Below are 21,315 nucleotides of genomic sequence, written 5' to 3'. Positions count from 1 at the left end.
AAATTGCACGTTTTTTGGAATTTAGCCTATTGTTCACAATCAAGAAGACAAAAGGTTTTTGTTTTTTTCGCTTTCTAACATGTAAAAATCGGTGTGTTCTTGGTGGCTAGCAGAGGTGTGGACTCGAGTCACATGACTTGGACTCGAGTCATGAATTTGATGACTTTAGACTCGACTTGACAAAATGTAAAGAGACTTGCAACTCGACTTAGACTTTAACATCAATGACTTGTGACTTCACTTGGACTTGAGCCTTTTGACTTGACATGACTTGCTACTTTCCCCAAAACCTAAAGCTTAAAAAGTTATTTGGGAGCGCTCAGTAGCTTTCATTTTGTACGTGTCAGTCTATCAGCGTGTGTGCTGCGTGTCGGCGTGTGTGCTCTCAGGACAACAGCCAATCAAATTAGATCTACATTGTTTTCATCACACAGCATCCAGCCAATCAAATTGCAGGACAACCAATGAACAAGAGTTGTCAAACAACGCGCCAGTGAGAAAGATTTATACCAAAGTTGGTTTCGTTCGGGTATAAAAACTACGACTTGGTCAACGAATTGCCGTATGCAAATCACGCAGTTGGAATATTACAGACGGAGACGGAGACGCAACAACTTCCAACTTCGTTCGACATTTGAAGTTGCACAAAGAAGGGTAAGTTTTGAATGTAAGATAACGTTTATTGGCTAAGTAACATGACTTTTATTTGCTGTGTAGTTAAATCAGTGAGGCTGTAAACTCACTGCTAACGCCATAAATTCATAACCATAGACATCTTATAAGGGTACACAGCATCGAGCACTACTGCCTACTGGCGCAGACGAGACGCGGGGCCGCCATCTTGGAGTGGTGATCCGCTCCACTCAGTGCAATTCATTTGGCAGGAGCAATGAACTGTCAGCGCATTTAATTCATTTTACCTCACTGAATACCACTCATTTTCACACGCTTTTTTGTCATACGTGTAGCTATGATAACAGACACGTTTTATTATTCATAGTTTGCTTAACAGTAATAGAATATTCTTATACGCTATAAGTGACCAGACGTCCGAGATTAAAACTGGGAATATAATCCCAGAGAAGGGGGAAAAAACGGTCAGCTATTTTTAAATTGAAGAAACAATATGATTACGTTACTATGCTACATAAACAATGTATGAATACATTAGATATCTATATATCTTATAGACCGTATCTCTGTTGTTGCAGCAGCAGAGAGTTTATTCTGTCATGACACTTTGTATTGATATTTTGTATTACATTCTTCCCTTAAATGATCATGTTTACAGTGATTGTTATACATGTATTTTTTATGTATGTCGCTTTGGATAAAAGCGTCTGCCAAATACTTAAACATATATAAACACCTGAAAGTCTTTATATCAGCTAAAACCACCAATCCGTTTCACTGGATTCGGAATAAAACCAAATTCTGTTTTACCCAACAATGTCAGTATTTGAATATTGTTACTTGAAGACTTATTCCTGGTTACAATTATACTGTTAAGAAAGTATTGTCTTATATTTTGCCTAAAATGAGAATGCATTATAATCAATGGCGGCTGGTGAATTTTGTTTTAGGTGGGGCTGAAAGTTTGTAAACCAAACCCCTGTAGGGGCGTCATCCTCCCCCAGAAGATTTATTTGTGATTTTCACATACAAATATTGAAGATCTTTGCTCCTTCTCAACTCTGTGGTAATGTTATTTTCATAAAATACAACCAATAGTACATTAATGTTAAATCTTACTTGTGAAAAGTAATCCCCCGATTCCTATTTTCAACAGTCCGCTCATTTGATCAGGAAAACGCTGAACACCAGCCCGGCATCTTTGTTTTCTACCTGTCAACTGTCAGTTTAGGCTGCTCGCCGGCTCCTCATCACCACTTCAAGATGCAAATTGCTCGCGTCACAGCAACCAATATTGCGTCTACTTATAAGATGTTTATGGTTATAACGTCATTTCAAACACGGCAATATGTTGCGTCCACTGCAGTTTGCTACCTTATTCATACTTTTTGTCAAGTGATTTTTTAAGCAGGGTTGCATGAGGTACCTATACATAACGTTACGTTAGTCAATGTATCACACACAGTAACATAACGTTAGACGGCGGTCAGCAGCACCGCATATTTTAGCCACCTACAAAAAGACAAACCTAGTCAAATAAAGGTCAGTTAAAATGTATACTATATTAAGAATATGTGTACATATTGCATAGGGCCCTGACATCTAAAAAGTACAACTCTGTCCATTGTTATGTTCATGTATTTGTTATGTTTTTCATTTGTACGCACACATCAACACACATACAGTATGAGATGAGATCAATGAGATAAGGTAAGAACAGAATAGAAACTGATGTAGAACTAGTTACAATGCAATATGCCATGGAAATACAATGTTAACACTTTTGTACAAATAAGTACAGTTGCACATGTTTTTGCAAATCTGTTTATTCTGTAAAGGAATGAGTTAAATGTTTAAAATTGTTTAAACTATTAAAATGACTGGTTAATAGTGCTATTATGAATTGCAATGTCAGTACTATTTTCTTTCCTGCTATTTCAAATGCACTTGTTTTAATAAATAAATACAGCGGTTTAAAAGCATACACAATCTGTGTAAATATATTAGTCTGTGGTCAAAAGGACTTGAAAGGACTCAAAACTCAAAATGCAGGACTTGTGACTTGACTTGAGACTTTCCAGTCTTGACTTTGTACTTGACTCGGGACTTGCCTGTCTTGACTCGGGACTTGACTCGAGACTTGAGGGCAAAGACTTGAGACTTACTTGTGACTTGCAAAGCAATGACTTGGTCCCACCTCTGGTGGCTAGCAATAAAGCTAATGGGAGCAATCGATTCTACCTATAAATCACTATGAAAATGCGTTTAAAAACAGTCAACAATACTTCATTTATGTTTTTTAACCTAAGCTGTAGAGACATTGTTATTGTAAGAACACTGAGGAACTCTTTTACTAGCATAGTAACACATCAGCGTGCTACGGTATTAGCCGTAAAAGCTAACTATGGAAAGAGACAAGCGAGCTTCTACGCCAACACAAAAACGCTGTTGAGTGTGTACAGTGTAATACACAACACTGCGATACAACACTAATCTGTACTGACTGAAAAACATGAACAATCATATTACAGTATCTGTAAAGTATTATTTCATGTTTTGTTTGTACACAGCCAGCCAGACAGCGTATGAACTGAAGTTGTAATAACACACATGACGTGCTGCGTGTATCATGATCAATATTATAGTGACTCACTCGATGGACAGTTGTCTGTCTGGTCCAGCTGGCCGCAGACGTTTCCTTTTTATTTGGGTTAGCACTCCATTTAAGTCAACATATCTAATCTCCAAGTTCCATATTTATAGCATCAAAATCACTTTCAAATCGATTTTTGAAAATTATAAAACAATTGAATTAAAATGGCGATGTATTTGAATTGAATTTTTTTGTGCACCCATAGTATTCACGACTTTATTGAAAAGTGCTTGAAAGTGTCAAGTATTTAGGATCAGTGTGCAACAACACAGTTTAAACATCAGCATGAGTTGCAGAGAGGTAACAATACCCTGAAATAAAAAACTCAGTCCTCTATAACCTCCCAGTATACCAAAACCAAACATGACTATGTTTACACATATGATCATAAATCACTATTTTACATTCTGAAAAGAACAGCACTGGTGTGGCGTCTTCAATTATATGAGTAAACAATATTGTTAAAATGATTTCTGTCACAGCTCTGTATAACACAGTTTGAGAGGAACCCAAGGATGCAGACCAAAGTTGAGTTGAACAGTTCTTTACTGAAGTAGTGTACTCACAAAAAGGCGCTCCTCACTGGAGGGAACAAAAGGCGACGGTGCAAAAAGGAGAACTCAAAATGGGCACCGTGGAGAAAACAAAAACTAATATATAAAAATAGAACAAACTTGGGTCGGAGTTGCAAGAAGTGCTACCGCCGACGTAGACACCAAGCTGGATGGCACCGGGAGTGGCCAGAATGACAAGCTGCAAGAAACATGAAGCATGGAAGCCATCAGAAGTGAAGAGCCGAGGAGTGGAACCACCAAGTGCCATCCTGCTGCCAAGGTGCTGCTTAAATAGCATCAGGGTAAATTGGGAGCAGCTGTGCACGTCTCACAACTCCGCCCACAATGGAAACACAGGAACTCTCTAAGGGGAAGGGGAAATGAAGTTAAGGTCAACAAGGTCAACTGCAGCAACAAGGAAAACTGAATACAAACCACAAGGTGGCAGCAGGTGGTGACAGTATCCCCCCCTTAATCAATGGACGCCACCTGGTGGACCTCCTGGTTTTTCAGGAAATCTTTGATAAAAATCCGTAATTAGCGTTTTATCAATGATAAGGGAACGAGAGATCCAGGAACGATCCTCTGGGGGGTAACCCTTCCAGTCGATCAGAAACTGCACCCCCCTGCCTCGCCTCCTGGCGTCCAGGATGGTGTTGAGTATGAAGGCCGGATGACCCTCCACCTGCAGAGGCGCTGGGGGAGACACTGATGGAGGGCTAAGGTCGCTCGACTCGACGGGCTTCAGGCGGGAGACATGGTAGACTGGGTATGATTTAAAAGACTTAGGTACCTTGAGTCGAGCTTTGACGGGAGTAATCATCCGCTTCACCTCGTATGGTCCAATGAATCTCGGTGCCAGTTTCTTCGACTCTCCTGGCAGTGTGATATTTCGGGATGATAGCCAAATCTTTTGGCCGGGTTTGTTGTCAAGGGCTGGTCTGCGATGACGATTTGCCATGGTTTGGTTTCGTCTGGCAGTGCGAGATAGGGCGGCACGGGTATCACGCCACACACGGTGCACCCGGCGCAGGAAGGCAGTCACGGAAGGGACTGCGGACTCTACTTCCTGAGAGGAAAATATAGGAGGTTGGAATCCATGTACCACTTGAAAAGGGGACCGGCCAGTAGAAGAACAAATGAGTGTTACGGGCATACTCCACCCAAGGGAGATAGGTGGACCACAATGATGGATGTTGGTGACAAACACATCTCAAGGCCGCCCCCAAGTCCTGGTTGGCTCTTTCAGATTGTCCATTAGATTGCGGGTGGTATCCTGATGACATACTAACGGTCGCCCCCAACAGGTTGCAGAATGATCTCCATGTAGCAGATGAAAATTGAGGACCTCTGTCTGACACCACATCCATGGGGATCCCGTGAAGACGAACCACATGGGTGACCAGAAGTTTGGCGGTTTCCAGGGAGGAGGGAAGTCTACGAAGGGGGACAAAGTGTGTGAATTTAGAGAATCTGTCTACAATGGTGAGGACGACAGAAAACCCCCTGGAGATGGGTAGACCAGTGACAAAGTCCAGAGCAATGTGCGACCATGGACGTGAGGGGATGGGAAGGGGCTGCAGCAACCCCGCAGGAGCCTGAGGGAAGCCTTGCTCCTGGCGCAGAGAGGGCATGCAGCCACAAATTTCTTCGTGTCAGTGTGGATGGTTGGCCACCAGAACCGCTGAGTGAGTAGGAACTCAGTGCGTCTGGCACCTGGGTGGCAGGCAATCTTGGAGGTGTGAGCCCAGGACAAAACTTCTGGACAGAGGGTTCTCGGCACAAAAAGGCAACCAGGGGGGCAGCCAACAGGAGATGGGGAGTCCTTCATAGCCTCCGACACACGCCTCTCAACCTCCCACTGTAATGCGCCAAGGATCCGGGACTGGGGAAGGATGGTCTCTGAGGGAGTGTCTTCTGTTGGGGGAGAGAACATCCTCGACAAGGCGTCAGGTTTACCATTGAGTGACCCTTGGCGAAAAGTGATACAGAAATCAAACCTCGTGAGGATTAGGGCCCACCGAGCCTGGCAGGGATTGAGGCGTTGAGCAGAGCGGAGGTAGGCTAGGTTACGATGATCCGTATAAATGATGATTGGATGTTTAGCACCCTCCAGCCAGTGCCTCCATTCTTGTAGGGCCAGGACCACTGCCAGAAGCTCTCGGTTCCCAATATCATAGTTCCTCTCTGCAGGTGAAAGGCGTTTGGAGAAGAAAGCGCTGGGGTGCAGCCTCCGATCGGCACTGGAATGCTGGGACAGCACAGCCCCTACACCAGTGTCAGATGCGTCCACCTCAACAAAAAATGGGAGATCATGATTACAGTGGACTAATACAGGAGCAGAGGTAAAAAGAGATTTAAGGCGTCGAAAAGCCTGGTCAGCCTCTGAGGACCACACAAAAGGAACTTTAGAGGAGGTTAATCTATTTAAAGGCTGCGCTACTTTACTGAAGTCTCTAATAAAACGTCGGTAAAAGTTAGCGATCCCTAGAAACTGTTGCAACAGCTTCCTGGATGACGGCGTAGGCCAGTCTACCACAGCTTGGACCTTAGCTGGGTCTGGCTTAACCTGCCCCCTCTCTACAATCAGCCCCAGAAACGACACTGTGGGAGAATGAAACGTGCATTTTTGCGGCTTAACAAATAATCGGTTTTCTAAAAGTCTCTGCAAGACCAGACGGACATGCTGATGGTGTACTTCAATGGAGCGTGAAAAGATAAGTATGTTGTCCAAGTACACTACTACAAAACGACCTATCATGTAGCGGAGAACGTCATTGATCAAACACTGAAAAACACCGGGAGCATTTGTGAGGCCGAACGGCATGACGCAATACTCAAAGTGGCCTAGAGGAGTGTTAAAAGCAGTCTTCTATTCATCGCCCTGACGAATGCGCACAAGGTGATACGCGTTACGTAGATCTAATTTGGTAAATACTACCGCCCCATGCAGAGGCGCAAATGAAGACTCCAGTAGTGGAAGGGGGTATTTATTGTTAACCGTGATCTTATTTAGGGCTCGGTAGTCTATACAGGGTCGCAACCCTCCATCCTTCTTAACGAAAAAAAAACCAGCCGCCACGGGAGTGGAAGAGGGACGAATGTGTCCGGCAGCGAGAGAAGAGGAAATGTATTCCTCCATAGCATGCTGTTCGGGACGCGAAATATTGTATAGTCGTGAAGAAGGTAGTGGAGACCCTGGAAGGAGGTCAATGGCACAGTCATATGGGCGGTGGGGGGGTAGCGATGTAGCCCGGTCTTTACAAAACACATCACTAAGCGAATGATATTCTTCAGGAATCAGTGAAAAATCAGGGGGTTGAGGACTAGGAAGAATGACAGGCTTAGTAGGAGACGAAGCGGAGCGCAAACAGTGATTATGACAAAAAATACTCCAATTACTAATCTTTAGTGTGGTCCAATCTATGCTAGGACTGTGACGTTGCAACCACGGAAGGCCAAGAACTACGGGTGCTGAACGAGAAGGCATTATCAAAAAACTAACCTTCTCACAGTGATTTCCCAAAATAAGGAGGGATGTGGTGTGTGTTTGATGCGTAATATTAGCCAGGTGACGCCCGTCAAGTGAGCTAACAGTCTTAATGCGTTCCACACCCACAGTAGGAATCTTTAACAACTCAACAAGCCCACTGTCAATAATGTTCTCATCTGCCCCTGAGTCAATTAGTGCCTTAATAGGGCACGAGTCCCCCCCATGACAGAGTACCTTCCACTTGGAGTCTTCCCACCAGCGGAGAAGATGCAGATGTTGCCGCCAGGACAGGCGGCAAAGGTGGTAATCTTGGCCGAGGAAGATCTCCGGTGGAAGCAGGACGGCCCCTCGTAAGGCGCGCAGGACAGCGAACGACGACGTGGTCCGCAGCTCCACAGTACAGGCATAACCGCAACCTCAGCAGACGAGTCCTCTCCGCTGATGACAGGCGGCTGCCTCCCAGCTGCCCCTCTAGCCCCTCCTCCGGGGCACTGAAGTCAGAAGGCGGAAGCGACCCTCCCTGAGGCTTGGACGGTGATTGTGGAGACCCGGTGGGTGACTGCCATCTGGTAGACGGAGGATCCCTCCCCTTCTGGGCGTGTCGCTCTCGTAGGCGGTTGTCCAATCGGATAGAGAGCGAAATTAGCTCCTCGAGGGTCTGGGTTTCGTCACGGGCAGCCAGCTCGTCTTGGATGCGGGGGCTAAGGCTAGCCAGGAATATTCCCCGCAATGCTGTCTCCCCCCCAGCCACTCTCCGCTGCCAGGATCCGGAAGGAGATTGAGTGGTCGGCTACAGAGGAGGACCCCTGGCGAGTAGCGAGGAGGCGACTGCCTGCCTCCCGTTCCCTCACAGGGTGATCAAAAACGCTGCGCAGCTCAGCAAAAAACAGGGGTAGACTGGAACGAAGTTCTGGTTTGCTCTCACATATCTCCATAGCCCAGCGTGCTGCTCTTCCAGCCAATAGACTGAGTATATATGCCACACGGACGGAGTCTGTTGAGTACGAGTGAGGCTGCTGTGCAAATACTAAGGAGCACTGGTATAAAAAAAAGTCTGCATTGTCCAAAGTCCCCCTCATACCTGGGTGGAGGGGGTATGCTGGGTTCTCGGGTAGAAAAACCCGATGTCGAGGCGTCGGAGGAACCAGAGTTTCCAGCTGCAGGTTGAGTTACCTCTGAGCCTGGGAGCGGGTGAGGGACAAACATGCGGGTGTGCATTTCTTGCACCAGTGCTGTCAGGTTAGCCAAACTTTGTTCATGATGGCTTATTTGCTGGCCATGAGCCCTGAGGGCCCGTCGAACAGGGATCTTCGTCTGCGGGTTCCATAATGACTTGGTGATTCTGTCACAGCTCTGTATAACACAGTTTGAGAGGAACCCAAGGATGCAGACAAAAGGTGAGTTGAACAGTTCTTTACTGAAGTAGTAGTGATGGGTACGGCAACACAGATGCATCGGCGCATGCGTCAAGCACATAGAGCGATACCCTGTGTCGGTGCGCATACCGCTTTTAGAAAGTCACGTGACCGATCATGAGCTGCTTTGGTCACGTGACCGATACGCGAACTGTATCACACGGTGCCCTGTGAGCATCGTTCCCTCTAAGGTGCGCGCCTGCGCAATTGCGCACTGCTCAAGCGTCCTGCGCACAGCAAATATATGCCGCGCACCAAATCAAACCCATCTGAATTGTGAACAAAATAAACACATTTATTCTGTGTAATTTTGCAATGCAACTTTGAGTGACAGTGACAACAAGCGGCCCTAACGGTGTTCGTCAACACCGTTCAATTGAACACCGTTCAATTATTGTAACGTCTATCGAGACGCTTCGAGGACAGGAATTATATCGATCATTTTATTGAGCAAAACTGTTTATATTCGGCCATAACCACACCAAAAATATGAGTAAAAAACTTCTATCTCGAAAAACTAGTCATTTTCTGCCGTACAAACCAGGCCAAAACCAACTTGTCATCTGTCACCAACACGCATACCACTAAGCCACTGGTGCGTTAATGGTCACACAAAAAGTTGGACAACTCAAACACCACACAAAGTTACACTAAGACTCCTCAGTCATACGTGTGCTTATTTTTCTGTCATTTATTATCAATGTTAATTTATTGATATTCATCATGGAATGCTCTTACTAGAGAAAGTTACAGGAATGACGGCGTGGCGAAGTTGGTAGAGTGGCCGTGCCAGCAATCAGAGGGTTGCTGGTTACTGGGGTTTAATCCCCACCTTCTACCATCCTAGTCACGATACATGTTCACATTATTTATTGACTGTATCTAAAAAAGATAAAAATATATTTTTATTTAAATTAAGATATGAAATAATTCTAAATGAAATACAATGACTTGGTTTATATTATTGTATATACTAGGTCATAAAATCAGTGTCAGTTGAGTCGGTCCATAGGTTGCCTGTAGGGATTTTTAATGTCCAGCAAATGTCAGTATTTAGTGACACAGTATCGACACAGTATCAATACAGTTTTGCAATGTGTCGAAACGCTTCATGACGCCTCATCAACCCATCACTATGAAGTAGTGTACTCACAAAAAGGCGCTCCTCACTGGAGGGAACAAAAGGCGACGGTGCAAAAAGGAGAACTCAAAATGGGCACCGTGGAGAAAACAAAAACTAATATATAAAAATAGAACAATCTTGGGTCGGAGTTGCAAGACGTGCTGCCGCCGACGTAGACACCAAGCTGGATGGCACCGGGAGTGGCCAGAATGACAAGCTGCAAGAAGCCATCAGAAGTGAAGAGCCGAGGAGTGGAATCACCAAGTGCCATCCAGCTGCCAAGGTGCTGCTTAAATAGCATCAGGGTAAATTGGGAGCAGCTGTGCACGTCTCACAACTCCGCCCACAATGGAAACACAGGAACTCTCTAAGGGGAAGGAGAAATGAAGTTAAGGTCAACAAGGTCAACTGCACCAACAAGGAAAACTGAATACAAACCACAAGGTGGCAGCAGGTGGTGACAATTTCAATGTGTTGGTAGTGTGACACCATCGTGTCATTTGTATTGAAACAGGCTAATAAAAAGACTAAAGCATGTATTTAAAGATAAATAAGTGTGTTTTTATTCATTTTTAGTATCAACATTTAAATCATTACGTTAGGACTTTTTGATCAAAACTTTCCATTATATTTCTACAGAAAAAAGAGGTGCGTTCAGCAAATGTCCCTCAGACCGTACGTTGCCTTCCTGGTGTTCAAAGTGTTGCCAAACGAAAGAAGAGTTTCTCTAAGCTGTATTTTCTTCGCACTTATGGACGTCATAAAGCAGGGGTGTCAAACTCAAATACAGAGTGGGCCAAAATTTAAAACTGAACAAAGTCGCGAGCCAAGGTTGAACAAATTCACCTTTTAATAGGGACACAAACAAGTTTTGCATTGACTATTGAACAAGCAAGGCTTATATAACTTTATAGTGACATGCAAAATCGAGTTTCAAATAATAATAATAAATTAAAAAAATATATATCAATGGCATATCAAATACAATTTAAATAAAAATGTAATGCCTCTTTTCTATTTGCAGCCTTCTGAGGTAAATATCAACATTAACTTTTTCCACACTCTAATAAATGTGAAAATAAAATAACAATGAATAAACCAACCATTCAGGACTTTAAACTGCTCAGTTTGCAACACACTGATCTAATCTGATGTGCCCAAGCCAGATACCTGGCATCTTTTCTTGGATGCTAGTTCATTAATGTCGGGGCTCAGGCTTTGAGCTGAGGCAACCTTCATTATCGAACGAAGGTGTTCATCAGTCATTATATCTCGTAGACCACCCGGACCACAGTCTTTGGGGCGTGCCTTAAAGGCACTGCCTTTAACGTCCTCTACAAGCTGTCGTCACGTCCGCTTTTCATCCATTCTAACAACGTGCCGGCCCAGTCACAAGATATGTGCTGCTTCTGTACGCACACACACACACGTGAATGCAAAGCATACTTGATCAACAGCGATACAGGTTACACTGAGGGTGGTCGTATAAACAACTTTAACACTTTTAGAAATATACGCCACACTGTGAATCCACACCAAACAAGAATGATAAACACATTTCGGGAGAACATCCGCACCGTAACACAACATAAACACAACAGAACAAATACCCAAAACCCTTTGCAGCTCTTCCGGGACGCTACAAAATACACCCCCGCTATACACCAAAACTCACCTCGTTGGCTGCTTCTGAGACAGGATTGATTCACAGGAAGTGAGTCTCGAGTTATGAAGCAACCAAGATTTCTGCAATGAATTTTTTTTATACTGTATTTTTTTTACACTGGATTTTAAAACACAGTGTGTTAAAGCACCAATTTTTTTTATTACAAACTGAATTTTAAAACACCAAATTTTAACACAAATTTAGCTCACACATTTTTGTTCACTGAAATTACATCCGGGATAGACTCCAACCCCCCACCACCAATAAAATATATATTTTTATTGTAACATTTACAAATAAGCTGTTTATGACGACTGCTGTCTAGTTGTTATATATTTCTTATTTGCATGTATGACATTAAATTGCAATTACAGTTGAAAGTCCAAGACCTTAGATGGCAGTAGTGTATAGTTGATGTGTGTTTATTATTTATTTTTTGTTGCACCCTAAAAAGTGTCAATACTGTAAGTATTGTACTTATTACGCACCAGCTATTTGATTGTAAACTGCATGTTAGTTGTAGTTTTCATGAACACATTTGGAGGTGTTGAAATCTCCATGTAAAATCGCTAATGCTAATCAGTAGCATGCCAATAGCAAAGCCAATGTATATTTGCCTAAAGCGAGCACATTTTTGGAAAAGTGGAGCCTTCTTTTACTTACGTTGAAGCGTTTTTTGAGTCAATTTATTTGTTGTTCTTTGTTGAAAACTGCAACATTACTTTGAGGTAGTTTGGCTCGCTCTCAGTGCTGCTGGAGTGCGAGCCGTTCACCTTACAACCCCTGTACCGAAACATGGCACTGTTGGATTTTACGTGAATGGATGTCCAAACAGACAGGCAAGATTCAGTCGGTACCAAAAAAAGATACCGTATTCGGTTCCCATTCCGAGTCATTAACTTGAACCACGGCTCAGTCACATCCAGGTTCTTGCCCAGGGCGCCATTGAAGCTAGAACTGCCACTGACTGGACCTGTATTTACTTGGTGGACAATCGATACCAACATTTGCAGTATTTCTTAATAGAAGTCTAATATGTCTTAAAATTGGGAGTAACTCAAAACGTTTCTGAAGCTTTAGACACACCCCCGAGTGATGTGCGATACCACTGATTTTATTTCTGACCAGATACTAAATAAAAATCAGGCTGGTATTGGCGATACGATCTGATAACGATACTTTGTGCAAATATACCTAAAGTGTCTGCAAACATTTTAAAAATTGTGTATTTTCAAATAATAACATATCTATCTAAAAAACAACAACAACAACAATATAAACATGTAATAAAAAAGCAAAAATCTTAAATGCAATGAAAAAAGTAATAATGTATTTAGTCACCTATAACACAATTTTTTGTCTTTAAATATTTGTAATCTGTTTTTAGCATTCCTTTTTTATATAGAAAAACCCATATATGGCTTTTCAGTATGTGGCTCTTGATGTAAAAGATTATAACTACAAATAAAATATACTTAAAATATAAAGAAAGTTTAGATAATTATGCACTGTTTTTATTTTTATTGTCTGCATTTTAATTTTGCTTTTATTTTCTTTCATTTCACTTTGTTGTCTGTGAAGCACTTTAAGTCTGCCTTGTGTATGAAAAGCGCTATACAAATAAAGTTGCCTTGCCCTGCCTTGCCTAATTAAAAAATAAAATAATATTAACGTTGGAATTAATTATGAAAATTCAAACATCGATAACAAACACTGTTAATTATATAGCTGGACATTATATTTATTTTACTGGTAGAATTCTTAACACGCTAGAATATGCAGGTAAACAATCGTATTATTATTTTTATTTATTATTTACTTACATGGGAAAAAACAAAAAGTAAAAATGTAAGAAAATAGGAGAAAAAATAGGTATGTAATGAGAAAAAGCTGTAATATATAAAACTAATAATTATTAATAATATACTTCATCTATACATATATAATATCTGTTTTTTATTTATTTAATTTTTTAAATAAAAAAAATATCAAAATCGCCTCCCCCCGTACCTGACTTTTAAGCTCTTAGAAAAGAAAGGTTTGGACATCCCTGTTCTAAAATGTTAGAAGTTCTCAAGATAAAACATTAAATATATTTAAAATACATACAGAATTTAATTAGTTAATACAAATGTTTCATAATATTAACTTTAATATTACAAACTGTTGAATGTGCAACTGAACATAGATATTTTTTTACAGGCAGAAGTTTTGACACACTAGTTCATGCAGTTACACAATCTTATTATTAATATGTTTATTCTATTCTTACATGGGAAAACAACAACAGTAAAAATGTTTGGAAAAAAGAGAAAAAAAATCGGTATGTAATGAGAGAAAGCTGAAATGTTGTAACTAATAAGTATTAATAATATACTTAGTCACCAATAATACAAAGCTGACACAACATCTCTTTTTAGCATTTTTTTTAATAAAAAAAAATATCAATATGGCCGCCGCATATTTAGACTTTTCAGTATGTGAACCTTGGTGGAAAAAGTTTGGACACCCCTGAACTAAAGTATCAAAAGTATCAATGTTTTGATGAAAGGATCGATACGAGAGCATAACGATCTGGTATTGACATTTCAGTGCATCATTGCATCCGCTTAGAGGGACTTCATATCCCAAAGAGATTAGAAACTACTAATAATTGTTTGATAGCTCTAAAGCAGGGGTTTAGACGCTGACATTTTTAATTTGGCCCGCGAGACGTCATGAGTTTTTAATAAGTAAGCCTACCCCACAGAAAGATCGCACTATTTTTTATAGTCTGATAATTATGATGCAGGTATTGTGCCGCCATCTAGTGGCCAATGTGAGTAGTTCAGGTCAATGACGTGCACAACATTTACATAAATGACACCATTGCAAATAACCTTCCCTAGTCATGGTGGGGGAAAAAAAATATCCAACCAAATCAAAAAGTCACACACATTGTCACACATAACACAACCTGCCCACTGAACTTTGTGGACATTATAAAAAAACATCCATGCACCATAAAATATTAAATATTACACCCATTTAAATCCATCACAAAGCATGATGGGAAAAAGGCAAATCACTCCCTCCACACTATTGGTTTTCAAATTAGGGTACTACTCTACTATCTACTAGAATATTTGCACGCACTCCGGGGGTTAATTGATGCATTTTGCAATGTTTGCAATTTAATTAAAAGTAAACAAAAATCTAAAACAAAACGTATCCATGTTTGGCGCATTTTAGCAGCTTGATATTTTCGATTGCTTACAAAACTTTAAGAAGGTCACCTTGCAAGTACACAAGGTAGGAATCAAACTTTCTCATATTAAATATTAAATATATATCCATTATATTAATACTATATGTACACGTACACACACACATATACATACAAACCCCGTTTCCATATGAGTTGGGAAATTGTGTTAGATGTAAATATAAACGGAATACAATGATTTGCAAATCCTTTTCAACCCATATTCAATTGAATGCACTACAAAGACAAGATATTTGATGTTCAAACTCATAAACTTTATTTTATTTTTGCAAATAATAATTAACTTATAATTTCATGGCTGCAACACGTGCCAAAGTAGTTGGGAAAGGGCATGTTCACCACTGTGTTACATGGCCTTTCCTTTTAACAACACTCAGTAAACGTTTGGGAACTGAGGAGACACATTTTTTAAGCTTCTCAGGTGGAATTCTTTCCCATTCTTGCTTGATGTACAGCTTAAAGGCCTACTGAAACCCACTACTACCAACCACGCAGTCTGATAGTTTATATATCAATGATGAAATCTTAACATTGCAACACATGCCAATACGGCCGGGTTAACTTATAAAGTGCAATTTTAAAATTCCCGCCACACTTCCGGTTGAAAAACTCCTTTGGATATGATTTATGCGCGTGACGTCACAAAAGCAAAGGAAGTGGTTGGACCCCATCGGACCCGATAGAAAAGCCTCTTGTTTTCTTCGACAAAATTCCACAGTATTCTGGACATCTGTGTTGGTGAATCTTTTGCAATTTGTTTAATGAACAATGGAGACTGCAAAGAAGAACGTTGTAGGTGGGATCGATCTGTGTCTTAGCGGCTAAGTACAATACTGTAATATCTGTGATATTTGCATTAGTGTACTGTGTCTTTAAGGGTTTGGGGAACGCGCATGCGCGAGTGAGTTGGCGGAGAACTTGAGTGTGTGTGAGCGTGAGTTTTGGCTAACAGCAGCTCGTGTATGTGTGTGCGTTACTTTTTGAACTACAACCAGTTACCGCTTGTTAATAGAGCGATTGAGCAGCGCATCCTCGTCTGTGTGACTCCTTCTCCACTGCGGGGCATTACAATACTTACAGCAACACAACAAGGACTACTTACCCTGACGCCTAGCTGATGCTTGCCGCCAAACCCACGGATGAAGTCCTTCGTCGCGCCGTTGATCGCTGGAATGCAGGTGAGCACGGCTGTTGATGGGAAGATGAGGGCTGGCTGGCGTAGGTGGAGCGCTAATGTTTTATCATAGTTCTGTGAGGTCCGGTTGCTAAGTTGCTAAATTAGCCTTAGCGTCGTTAGCAACAGCATAGTTAAGCCTTACCAGGCTGAGAATGTTTAACCGTGTAGTTACATGTACATGGTTTAATATTATTGTTGGTCTTCTGTCTATCCTTCCAGTCAGGGGTTTATTTATTTTGTTTATATCTTCATTTGAGAACGACGCTAGCACGTTAGCTCAGTAGCTAAGTGTGTCCCCGATGTATTGTCTTGGAGATAAAAGTCACTTTAAATGTCCATTTCGCGTGCTCGACTCTCATTTTCAAGAGGATATAGTATCCGAGGTGGTTTAAAATACAAATCCGTGATCCACAATAGAAAAAGGAGAGAGTACATAGTTCTGTGAGGTCTGGTTGCTAAGTTGCTAAATTAGCCTTAGCGTCGTTAGCAACAGCATAGTTAAGCCTTACCAGGCTGAGAATTTTTAACCGTGTAGTTACATGTACATGGTTTAATATTATTGTTGGTCTTCTGTCTATCCTTCCAGTCAGGGGTTTATTTATTTTGTTTCTATCTTCATTTGAGAACGATGCTAGCACGTTAGCTCAGTAGCTTAGTGTGTCACCGATGTATTGTCTTGGAGATAAAAGTCACTTTAAATGTCCATTTCGCGTGCTCGACTCTCATTTTCAAGAGGATATAGTATCCGAGGTGGTTTAAAATACAAATCCGTGATCCACAATAGAAAAAGGAGAATGTGGAATCCAATGAGCCAGCTTGTACCTAAGTTACGGTCAGAGCGAAAAAAGATACGTCCATCACTGCCTCTCAAGTCCTTCACTGTAACGTTCCTCATCTACGAATCTTTCATCCTCGCTCAAATTAATGGGGTAATCGTCACTTTCTCGGTCCGAATCTCTCTCGCTCCATTGTAAGCAATGGGGAATTGTAAGGAATACTAGCTCCTGTGACGTCACGCTACTTCTGGTACAGGCAAGGCTTTTTTTTATCAGCGAGCAAAAGTTGCAAACTTTATCGTCGATTTTCTCTACTAAATCCTTTCAGCAAAAATATGGCAATATCGCGAAATGATCAAGTATGACACATAGAATGAATCTGCCATTCCCGTTTAAATAAAAAAAAAATCATTTCAGTAGGCCTTTAAGTTGTTCAACAGTCCGGGGGTCTCCGTTGTGGTAATTTAGGCTTCATAATGCGCCACACATTTTCAATGGGAGACAGGTCTGGACTACAGGCAGGCCAGTCTAGTACCCGCACTCTTTTACTATGAAGCCACGTTGATGTAACACGTGGCTTGGCATTGTCTTGCTGAAATAAGCAGGGGCGTCCATGGTAACGTTGCTTGGATGGCAACATATGTTGCTCCAAAACCTGTATGTACCTTTCAGCATTAATGGCGCCTTCACAGATGTGTAAGTTACCCATGTCTTGGGCACTAATACACCCCCATACCATCAAAGATGCTGGCTTTTCAACTTTGCGCCTATAACAATCCGGATGTTTTTTTTCCTCTTTGGTCGAGAGGACGCAACGTCCGCAGTTTCCAAAAACAATTTGAAATGTGGACTCGTCAGACCACAGAACACTTTTCCACTTTGTATCAGTCCATCTTAGATGAGTTTAAGCCCAGCGAAGCCGACGGCATTTCTGGGTGTTGTTGATAAACGGCTTTTGCCTTGCATAGGAGAGTTTTAACTTGCACTTACAGATGTAGCGACCAACTGTAGTTACTGACAGAGGGTTTATGAAGTGTTCCTGAGCCCATGTGGTGATATCCTTTACACACTGATGTCGCTTGTTGATGCAGTACAGCCTGAGGGATCGAAGGTCACGGGCTTAGCTGCTTACATGCAGTGATTTCTCCAGATTCTCTGAACCCTTGGATGATATTACGGACCATAGATGGTGAAATCCCTAAATTCCTTGCAATAGCTGGTTGAGAAAGGTTTTTCTTAAACTGTTCAACAATTTGCTCATGCATTTGTTGACAAAGTGGTGACCCTCGCCCCACCCTTGTTTGTGAATGACTGAGCATTTCATGGAATCTACTTTTATACCCAATCATGGCGCCCACCTGTTCCCAATTTGCCTGTTCACCTGTGGGATGTTCCAAAAAAGTGTTTGATGAGCATTCCTCAACTTTATCAGTATTTATTGCCACCTTTCCCAACTTCTTTGTTACGTGTTGCTGGCACCAAATTCTAAAGTTAATGATTAGTTGCAAAAAAAAAAAAAGTTTATCAGTTTCAACATCAAATATGTCGTCTTTGTAGCATATTTCCCAACTCATATGGAAACAGGGTTGGGCTAAAAAAAAAATGCATGCATATGTATATATATATATATATATATATATATATATATATATATATATATATATATATATATATATATATATATATATATATATATATATATATATACATATATATATATACATATATATATATATATATATATATACATATATATGTATACATATATATATATATATATGTATATATATATATATATATATATATATATATATATATATATAATATATATATATATATATATATATATATATATATATTTATATATATACTTTTTTTTTTTTTAGCCCAATGCGCCACCAATGCAAACATTTTTGCCACCCCCTGCTCTAAACTACTAAATCCAAACCACTTTAAGTGGACGGCGTGGCGAAGTTGGTAGAGTGGCCGTGCCAGCAATCGGAGGGTTGCTGGTTACTGGGGTTCAATCCCCACCTTCTACCATCCTAGTCACGTCCGTTGTGTCCTTGGGCAAGACACTTCACCCTTGCTCCTGATGGGTGCTGGTAGCGCCTTGCATGGCAGCTCCCGCCATCAGTGTGTGAATGTGTGTGTGAATGGGTGGATGTGGAAATACCGTCAAAGCGCTTTGAGTACCTTGAAGGTAGAAAAGCGCTATACAAGTATAACCCATTTATCATTTATAATTTACTTGTCCAATACCTCTGACTTCCATCGGTGACGGTCGGCACCATGCTGATGTTTTCTTCAGGATTGAAAAGAGGCCGCAGAGAACCGTACCACGTGTTGACCAAGGTGAGTTTGTGGAACCCTGCAAAGAGATCAAAAAGACAGCCAATAAGCGAAACCATGTGTTAATTTCGGATCGATGATTGTTCAAGGTGAATAGTCGCTGCAACAGCCAAGAAATTTCCTCCAGCTGCATTTCACTGCAAGACCTTGGCAGGATGAATGCGTACTACACATTCTCAAGTCGAGGCATTCATGGGCCAGACTGAATGTGTCTCCTTTGCAAAAGGAGCGTGCAACAACTCTGAATATGCAATCGACTTAAGTGAGTGGAGGTCGCTGAGAGGAAGTGATTGGTTCTCCTACCGTTGTTATGGAGATCCTGGATCTTCTGATGTGGCACCGAGATGCAGTCAGGACTGGAGTGTTTCTCCGTCTCAGGACCACAGAAACTTGGTCCCTTGGACGGTTCCCACAGAATCTGCTGCTGCACCGCCAACTCTGAAGAAACCACAGAAGCAGAGCATGTAAGCCTCGATTCAGCTCAGTGTTGATTTTGTTGACTCAAGATGTTCGTCTTAGTTATCGTCATTGACAACTAATTGACTGAAACGATGATGGAATTAATAGACAATTTAGTCAATGAATAAAAACGAGACAAAAATGTTGACATAGACAAAATCCAATTGTATTTAATCTCGTCTTCATTTGCATGTGGGGGAGGGGCTGGGGGTATATCACGGAGGAGATCCGATCAGAACTACTCTCTTTGTAAGAAGCTGTGTTTTGATTTGTATTCAGTGGGAAAACGACTGTACTGTTGTCACACAACTCAATACAATATGTCTTCTACAGCTGGAAGACAGAGAAGAGAAGACATACGGGCGCACTTCACCTTTGCCACGGTACACAATAAGACACGTTGTTAAACTCCATTTTCTCCAGTGAAAATACAACCATATACATATATACACACATTCATACAATATACATACATACTGTATATATACATATACAAATATATACATATATACATACATACATACATACATCAATAGGTTGTGAGTTCAAACCCCGGCCGAGTCATACCAAAGACTATAAAAATGGGACCCATTACCTCCCTGCTTGGCACTCAGAATCAAGGGTTGGAATTGGGGGTTAAATCACCAAAAATGATTACCGGGCGCGGCCACCGCTGCTGCCCACTGCTCCCCTCACCTCCCAGGGGGTGATCAAGTGTGATGGATCAAATGCAGAGAATAATTTCGCCACACCTAGTGTCTGTGTGACAATCATTGGTACTTTAACTTTATTAACTAATACAGTATACACACATTTATATACACACATATATACATACATACTGCATACACACATATACATACAACCTATCTATGTACATATATATACACACGTATATACATACATAGTGTATACATACACACACATTTTTCACACACACATATATATATATATATATATATATATATATATATATATATATATATATATATATATATATATATATATATATATATATATATATATATATATATATATATATATATATATATATATATATACTGTACACATACACACATACATATAGATACATTCTGTATACACACATATACATACATAGTGTATACATACACACACATATTTACATACATACTGTATACACACACATATATACACGTATACATACATTCACACATATATACTTACATAGTGCATACACACATATGTACACACATACTGTACACACACACACATACATACATATACATTTACATACACAAACATACATATAAATATATCACACACATATATAATTATAATAATAATATATATATATATTAGGGCTGCAACTAACGATTAATTTGATAATCGATTAATCTGTCGATTATTACTTCGATTAATCGATTAATAATCAAATAAAAGAGACAAACTACATTTCTATCCTTTCCAGTATTTTATTTTTTTTAAAAACAGCATACTGGCACCATACTTATTTTGATTATTGTTTCTTAGCTGTTTGTACATGTTGCAGTTTATAAATAAAGGTTTATAAAATTTAAAAAATAAATACAAATTACAATTAAAAAAAACAAAAAAACAATTGCTTCTGCGCATGTGCATAGCATAGATCCAACGAATCGATGACTAAATTAATCGCCAACTATTTTTATAATCGATTTTAATCGATTAGTTGTTGCAGCCCTAATATATATATATATATATATATATATATATACATACATATATATA

General features: G+C 40.6%; 1 protein-coding gene across 13 annotated transcripts in view; it reads right to left on the bottom strand.

Annotated features, from left to right (window-relative positions):
- adgrd2 (adhesion G protein-coupled receptor D2) overlaps positions 1–21,315 on the bottom strand; it is a 183,947-nt gene that overhangs the window by 92,058 nt on the left and 70,574 nt on the right. For all 13 annotated transcript variants that reach the window (XM_062025704.1, XM_062025703.1, XM_062025701.1 and 10 more), the window contains 2 exons: positions 19,411–19,545; positions 19,018–19,126 (listed from right to left, as the gene is read on the bottom strand). In XM_062025704.1, coding sequence (XP_061881688.1) covers positions 19,018–19,126; positions 19,411–19,545 — 244 coding nt within the window. The remainder of the gene's footprint in view (positions 1–19,017; positions 19,127–19,410; positions 19,546–21,315) is intronic.

The sequence above is a fragment of the Entelurus aequoreus genome, linkage group LG17 (genome assembly GCF_033978785.1).
Source record: "Entelurus aequoreus isolate RoL-2023_Sb linkage group LG17, RoL_Eaeq_v1.1, whole genome shotgun sequence".
Classification (NCBI taxonomy): domain Eukaryota; kingdom Metazoa; phylum Chordata; class Actinopteri; order Syngnathiformes; family Syngnathidae; genus Entelurus; species Entelurus aequoreus.
The sequence above is the reverse complement of the archived record's forward strand: the minus strand, read 5'-3'. Positions and strand labels throughout refer to the sequence as shown.